General features: G+C 54.0%; 1 protein-coding gene across 1 annotated transcript in view; it reads right to left on the bottom strand.

Annotated features, from left to right (window-relative positions):
* Window positions 1–2497: 2497 nt before the first annotated feature.
* Window positions 2498–7798, bottom strand: part of FUBP3 (far upstream element binding protein 3) — a 49589-nt gene continuing 44288 nt past the window's right edge. The window contains exons 17-19 of the mRNA XM_029202331.1: window positions 6299–6370; window positions 4896–5023; window positions 2498–3849 (exon numbers count right to left, since the gene is read on the bottom strand). Of these exons, the coding sequence (XP_029058164.1) occupies window positions 3841–3849; window positions 4896–5023; window positions 6299–6370 (209 nt within the window). The 3' untranslated portion in view covers window positions 2498–3840. The remainder of the gene's footprint in view (window positions 3850–4895; window positions 5024–6298; window positions 6371–7798) is intronic.

Raw genomic sequence — 7798 nt, 5'->3', positions numbered from 1 at the left:
GTGGATAAGGGCAATTGACTTAGCTTTGGACTCTGAGCCCTCGTCTGTAAAACGGGAAGAACAGACCTGCCTACCACCTTACGTGTGGAGAACCTCAGCAAAGGAGATGCCTGGGAAGGGCCAGAACTTTCTTGGTAGATGCTACTAAAAGGCCCTCAAGACAAAGGCCAGCGAAGATTCCCATTGTTTCAGGGCTGTCTTCACTTGCCCTTCCACCCACCCAAGATGCGGACCCAGGACCGGCACGCCCCGCGGAATTGGGCGTCAACCCGCTTTCTGGCCATTAATCTCGAAGAGTCTATCAGGGCCATTTGCATTAGCCCATCTTAAAAACCCCAGCTGGGCCCCAGCGGGCCAGAAGTGGGCTCGGGAAACAGTGCTGCCGTAGCCAGCTAGAGGCTGAGGCCCCGTGGCGTCCAAACTCCCTCTTGGACCAAGCCCTGCAACACGCCATCTGTACCCCAGCCAACCTGACTGTGGGGGCTGCAGGAGGACATCGTGGATGGTCACCACTTGACAGGGACACTGGGAAGACTGCACCTCCTACCTGAGACCAGGGTTAGTGATAGAGGCACACTGACTGGCGGACTCCCCGCCCTCAGCCCAAACTCTTGGGTGGGTTGGGAACAGCCCAGCTGGGTCTTTGGATCCGGAGCTTGGGCAGCTGGCAGAGCCCAAGCATGCAAGTGTGATGGAGTATGGGAGGTGGGGCGAGAGTTCTGCAGACAGACTGGGCACCCGCCCTCCTCCCCTGCCTCCCCCAACACACAGACTGTCCCTTCCGTGATGACCATGCAGCTTTCTTAATGGAATACAATCGCTGAACTTGGTACATTTCAAGCACTTCAGCCTTCCAGGACACCAGACTGCTGATGAAAACCATCTTCCGTGGGCGCCATGTTAATGAGAGGCCAAATTTCATATGCTTGCAAACTTTCCCCCAGCCTCCTGCTGGACTGCACCCCGCCTCTCCTCCCCCGTGCCTCAATAAAAGGCTGCATCAGAGAGGGAGAGAGAGAGAGAGATAGACAGACAGAGAGAGAGAGAGAGAGAGAGAGAGAGAGATTTCCATAATTTATAGTATGGGCATTTCACTGGGGACAAGCGCTAATCTGTACTCACCGATACATTTAAGAAAATGCGTCCTCCTGCAAGCCTGCACCATTTATGACTCTTGGCACAAACCGCAATGCTCAGTCTTCAATTAAGGGACACCTTAGGGTTCATTATCACACAGTCGCTCCCTGTGAACCATGCCAAATGCTGTTTTGGCACAGAGCTTGGAAGATGAATTAGAAGGAAGCCTTCTCTGTAATGCCCTCTCCCTAATTCCCTTTCCCATCATCAGTGTTTATGCCCTCCTCTGGCTCGACCCCTCCTTCCTTCCAAGTGGCTTTTACTATTCAATTTCTCAACGTCAAACTCGATTCTCTAGAGGTGTAGTTAAAGATGCCACATCTCCTCTTTATCTTCCGGCTCTCAACAGGCCTCAGAATGGCTGCAGATGGGCTGCTCTCCATACCCCTTTTTGGCCTAAAGAAGCCACAGATGCTTTTTTTCCCCTCCTCTTAGAGCCTGGGGTAGAGAAAAGAAAAGGGAACAGAACTGGAAACACACACACACACGAGAATGAGCCATAAGGAGGGTTCTAACAGGATCCTCCTAGCAGCACTGTGTCTGAATGGAGAGAGGCCTCCGTGTACAGCGAGCGGCAGAGGCAGGGCACGTTCGCAGTCAAGGGGAGAGCTGTGCTCAAAGCCGGTTGCTTCCATCAACGGGCAAGGAAGCAGGAAAAAAAGGAGTCGAAGGCCGATCTCCTTTGCTCCTCAATAACCCTGCAGTCCAGGGCCCACACTGTCCCCGTGTGTCCTGAAACCACAGGACCGTCCACGGTGGTTTCAACCTATGGGTAAGGACACCCCCTTTTTGTTTCCTTAACGAAAACAGTGAAACAAAATGAGCACAGTCGCCGGCACTTTCCAGCTCTCTCAGCAGCTCAGGGTCCCACAGCCGGTCCAGGGCTGAGAGTAAACAGCACCCACACAGGGAGGGAGCAGGCTGCGGGCCAGACTGACTGCTTCGGTCCCCACTTCTCAGGCGCAACGTGTGGGGAGGTGTGTGGAAGGGAGAGGGCGAGCCGCGCTGACCCCCTTCAATGAATCTTCCAGCTCCACTTGGGATGGCAGCACCTCTGCGCAAGGAACCTCGTGGTTGACTTCTTGGTGTCACACCCACATCAAGAGATGAGCAGATGTGACAGGTAAGAGGGGCTGAGGTAACCAAGGCTCTCAAGTTAAACCGTTAGATTATACAAAGCCACGAAGATAAAATTAACTTAAAGAAGTAGCTACAGACGTAGGCCGTGCACCAGCTAGGTCGCGCCGACATAGCGCAAGACGATCGGCCAAGAGCGGCCAGAATCCTCGCCTTTATCTCAGGGGGCAGCGGGCAGGGGCAGTGGGAGGGACAAGCAAACGGAGAGCAAACAGACTAAAAATACTTTGCCCACAAGATGTCTTGTGGAAATTTTATTATGTAGAGTGTAAAATGAATTGTCAGTCCAATAAAAACAACACTTTTTTAAAAAAACAACATGCATAACATTTTCCAATTGCCTTTTTTAATAGTTAGACATTTCAAGCATTATAAGGAAAATAAGGAGAAAAACCCCAGACACTGTAACTTCAGTATATCTCAAACGGAATGTCCCCCAGGTCAATTGAAAAACGCAAGAAAAAATAGCTTCAATTCCGTTTTTCTTTCCTTTAAAAATACATGTTATCTGTACAAGATACGCTACAGTAAACACTGGAAATCATATTATCCCTTTTATTAAATCAAAATTATTTAATTCATATTGTGGTTAATGCTAGATTTATTTATTCATCTAGTTAATTTGACAAATATTAAGAAAATATTTAAAAGAAAAAAGCAAAAAACAGCTTGGAATTAAAAAATAGTTACTACATTTTTATGCGGTTTAATGTTCCACAGTGTTTGTTAAAAGTTATATTGAATTTATTTTTAATATTAAAAATAACAGTATTTATATTTCTGAGAGAATAGAGAAAGGTTTTTTTGTTTTGTTTTTAAAACAAGCTTGGAGGTCTTAGATACACAATTGCAATCGGTAGGTAATGGAGACATGAAAAAAACGTCTGCTAAACACACAAACACATTTTTATATTATTACCCCTTTAGAACTCTAGAAATTATACAAACCCTATAAAATGCCCCCTCCCGAGCCCTGTTGGACAGCAGTACAATTATCTGTCTCAATTCAGAATTCACATAATTAATTACAATACATAATAGTTCAGTTTTTAAAAAAATGCAATAAAACCAGACAGCCAAGATACAAGAAATTAGAAGTAAAACATTTAATGAATTTACACATTTAAGAATATTTAAATACTGTTTAAAATTTTTTTTAAAGAATTTGTTACAAGCCACCTAAGACTTCCAAGCCACTTTCTGTTGCAACAGAAAAAACTGTAAATAAAAAGACATGCAAACGAAACAAAACAAAAACACACCATGTTGAAATGTCACTGCTCTGCGGCACATTCTGGTGTCCGAATTTGCAGGTATTGCTCCAAAAGGAATCCCAGAGCTTACACATTTGAAGTAACAAACAAAAATAACAAAACAAAAATTATCAGCAATTTTTAGTAACTGATTTTCCCGATTTTTAGAAAAATTCTGTTAATCTAGTGTTTCACAGAACAAAACAAAGGTTCTTCATCAAAAGGTTTGCACATCTAAAAACCTCTGTTACAAATAGGTTTTGCTCACAATGGTTTCGGGGGCGGCGGGGAAAGGGGGCTGCAGGCCACTGTCCTACTGTTCCTGTGGAAGGAAAGGGGGAGAGCAGTTAGTCTGACGGCGAGTTCTCAAGTGCTGGCCTGAGGTCGGGGGCTGTCTGCAGGGAGGTGACAGGAGCTGACACACATGCACGCACACACGCCCGCGGGCGCGCGCCATCCTTCCGGGCCTCGTCATGGGATCCGGCCCAGACAAAACCTCTCTTGTACAGGAGGCCCCGGGGCACCTCCTTCCACAGGGGATGCTGGGCGTGGGGAGGGGAGTGAGCGAGTGATGCCTCTCAGTCACCTGCCACCTGTTCCCACCAGGCCAGGCACAGAGGGCCATTTTGGCAGTGAGGTGAACGACTGGCCTTGGGTCCAGGGCCTGTGGTAACTGACACACTGTCCATAGGGACCAGACTGGCATCAGTCAGCACTGATGGCCTGAGAAATGCACCTGAGATGTGACCTGCGGGAGCAGGTATAATGTCCTCCGTGCATTTATAAGAAAACCATTCTGGGCCTCTGATTATAGACTTCAGGCTTCCAGGCAGGGCCCAGCCTTCAGAGGGTGTGGACTAGCCCTACTCCTGCTGCCCCTCCCTGCTGCCCGGGGACAAGCGTGACGGCCTGGCCACACCACCCTTTTCAAGAACAGGCCTGGGGAGTGACCCCAGCGCTGGTCTTACTCCCTAGTCGGTGCCACGCTTGCCCAGGGTCAGCTAAGTTTGGCACGCTCCTTTATAGCTGGGGGACCTGGGGTCCAGAGGAGGAAACTGAGTGCCACTCAGCACCGCGCTCTGGGTCTGGATTTGAGGGAAGATCAGGCTCGTCCTGGTAGGGGCTCTGCCCAAACAGTTCTTCCACTTGGCTCAAACCTGTCCTGTCTGGGGCGAGGAGGGGGCCAGGGAGGCTGCCGTGGGGCGCTCTGCAGACGGCGGCCGTGCTGAGCAGTGCCGGGGCCCACGCGGTTCCTCCGCAGCCCAGGGGCCCCGTGCTCGGGCCCTGGGGTCAGGCACATGCAGAAGGCTTGGGAGGGGGGTCGGGGTTGGTCTGGGAAGTCTTGGCAGTGCTGGATCGGCTACAGACCTGGCTGTGGGCCTGAGCTTGCCCTAATGTTTGCCCGTAGAACGCGACCTGCTGTCTGTAATACTCTGCCCAGGCCATTGTGTAGTCCGGCGGGGAGCTGGCCTGAGGAGCGGCGCTGGCGGCGTGACCTGATGGACAAAGCAAAGCACGGGTTACTGGGAGCAGGGATGCGCCTGTGGGAGGCAAGGACACCGTCAGCCTGGAAGGATCCCTTCCCAAAGCCTCGGGGGCATCCGGGACAAGCGCCCGATGCTCACGCTCTCCCTCCAGACCCCTCAGCGAGCTGCGCCAGGACTGCTCAGCCCGAGCACTGCTGCAGAAGCGCGGTTATCAGCCTGGCCTCGGCCGGCCCCCGCTCCACTCCTACAAGACCTTCGTGTCTGTCTCCTCTCTCCAGAATCACATTCTCTGCATCTGTCTGCCTGTCCTGCCGGCTCCCAGTCAGTGCCCTAGGCCGGGGGGGGAGGAGGGAGGGCGAGAAAGCGGGTGCCTCGGCACGGGGGTGTGCACACCTGCGCAGGGCATCCCGGCCCATGTGTGTCTGGGAATCTGGATGGGGGGCTCTGGGAAGACTTTCACCAGGTGCTCCAGGTGACGGTGACCTCCCTGACCCCCACCCTGGCCCCCAGAAGGGTACTGACCTGGTAACGATCCCAAACACAGGGTGAACATTTCTTTGACGGCCTATGATCTGAGCTCTTCCAACTAGCAAGTAACACCATTCAGACTCAAGATACGTGAGACACCTCCTTCCAACAATACCCAAACATTCTGGTTCAGCAGTTTTGGGATTCACACCAGACACCTTAGTACTAATTTTAAATGATTCACTTAGGGTATTTTTTTGTTTGTTTTTGGTTGTTATTAGGTTTCCTCCTCCTCTTTTTAAAAAGGCTGGCTTAGTTAAGAAAACTGGCACAGTTAGGAAAAGAGCTTGCTTAGGAAGAAAAGCAACTCAGCACCAGCTCTGACCCTGGACTCCCTGCTCTGAGTCTCACCACGCCCTTCCTCTTCACCTGTCCTGAAGCGGCCTTAGAGCCGGGCAGCGGCAAGACCGCAAGGCAGTCAGGAAACGGCTCCCGGCTGGTCTGAGTCCTAACCAGGTGGTTCTCAAGTGGACGGCCAAGGCCGGGACTGTCCCTGAGGGTAGGTGTCATGCCCTTCCGGGCCCTTTAGAGTCCAGGAGAGAAGCGCGAGGACTGGAGGACGGCAAAGGACGACCGCGCGTCTCCCGTGACAGGCACACGTGGGGAGAGGGTGGTAAAGGTGGACGCGGAGATCCGACTCACACAGGGAAAGCGGGAAAGAGAAAAAGGGGTCAGGGAACCACAGCCTCTGAGGTCTACAGCCCTGGGGGCTGTGTGGCCGGGGAGCTGCTTGTTAAGAAGGGCCAGCGCACTCACTCTGTTTTCTGTAATAGTCTTCCCAGGCCTTGCTGTAGTCGGGCTGGCTGCTCTGCGGCTGGCTCTGCTGGCCTGGGCGAAGAACACAAAAGCAGTCAGGCCCCCGGGCCCCCGGGGCCTCGGCCCCCAGCCCGCGGGCTCCAGGCCCTGCTCTCTGCACTCACTCCCTTGCCCCTGTGGCCCGGGGCGGGGCTGGGGGAGGGGCCAGGCCGACCCCCAAGAGGGCCTCCGCCCAGGCCAGCGAGGCCGGGGCTGGCAGACGGCTGCCCCGCGAGGGCGGCCAGCAGGCAGGGCCTCAACTCCCTTCAGTCGGGGACTCTGGGCTGCCACGAGCAGAGCCCCCGGGGCCAGAGTGCTGTCTGCGGCTCCCTGGATTGGCCTGCAAACCGACGAAGAATCCGAATGGCGCTGACCACTCCCTTTCCCTGGCCCTTCTGTTCAAGGACTGATGGCTTTGCCTTTGCACGACGAGAACTACAGGGGACACACAGGGGAAGTGCCCAGAGACTGCGCTCAAGGTGACGACAGAACACGGGGTACACACCTGACCCCCAGCCTCGCGCCTGTCCGGGGTGAGGGCGAGGACGTGTTGGGGGTCGTCCCCGCCCTCCTCTCCACATCACTGGGGGCAGAAAGGCTGCGCTGGGGGGAGCAGAGCAGCAGCCTGCCCAGGGGCACGGGGGGCGGGTAGTGTTTAAAAGACTTGACCACAGCTGGAAGTCGGGACCCTCCTTCTGCCAAGGGCAGCCCCCGCCGGCACGTCCTTTTCTCGGTTAGAATCACAGCCTGCGGCAGGCAGGAAGGACGTGCTCAAAAACACATTTCACGGCACAATGCTTTCCCCAAGAGTTAATTTCCTCAAGGCTGAAGAGGGGCGCAGGCACGAGGACAGTCGGTGTGTGTGTGGGGGACCCCTCCTCCCCGCACTGCGGCAGGCCGGGACTCGGAGCTGGACGCTGGCACCAGGAGAAGGCAAGGCCTGGGCAACGCGGCAGCAGGAACTGCCCCCTCAGACACGGAGGCTGTGGGCAAGTGGGATTCTTCTTCAGACCCAAACCAATTCTCCATTCCCCTGAATGAACCAAGCGACACCACAGGTGAAGGCTGGTGCGTGGTGCACGGGGCAGGCACTAGCTGCGTTTTCTCTCGCTCAGCCCACGTACCTTTGCCAACCCCTCGCCCGCCTAGCCCGAGGAGGCAGCAGGGCGGGCTCTGCGGGAACTGCCCCCTGCACGGAGGTGGACGTGTCCCCTGCAGCTTCAACGCGAAGCCTCCCCACAGTCTAGGGCTTCTCCCAGGTCCTCTGTCCTGGGTGATGGGCACTGGGGAACCCTATCTGGGTCGCCTCCCACCCTGCGGGTGCTCTCTGATGGAACAGGAGGAAGCGAAACATGCCCGGGCTGCGGGCTAAGTGAGCACAGTGAAATGGGGAGGGTGGAATCTGGGTGGTGTGTAGGTGTTCGTGGTGAAGTTCTTTAAGATATTCTGCACGTTTAAGGT

The sequence above is a fragment of the Monodon monoceros genome, unplaced genomic scaffold (assembly GCF_005190385.1).
Source record: "Monodon monoceros isolate NGI ecotype Baffin Bay Population unplaced genomic scaffold, NGI_Narwhal_1 Super_Scaffold_5, whole genome shotgun sequence".
In the NCBI taxonomy this organism is placed as follows: domain Eukaryota; kingdom Metazoa; phylum Chordata; class Mammalia; order Artiodactyla; family Monodontidae; genus Monodon; species Monodon monoceros.
The sequence above is the reverse complement of the archived record's forward strand: the minus strand, read 5'-3'. Positions and strand labels throughout refer to the sequence as shown.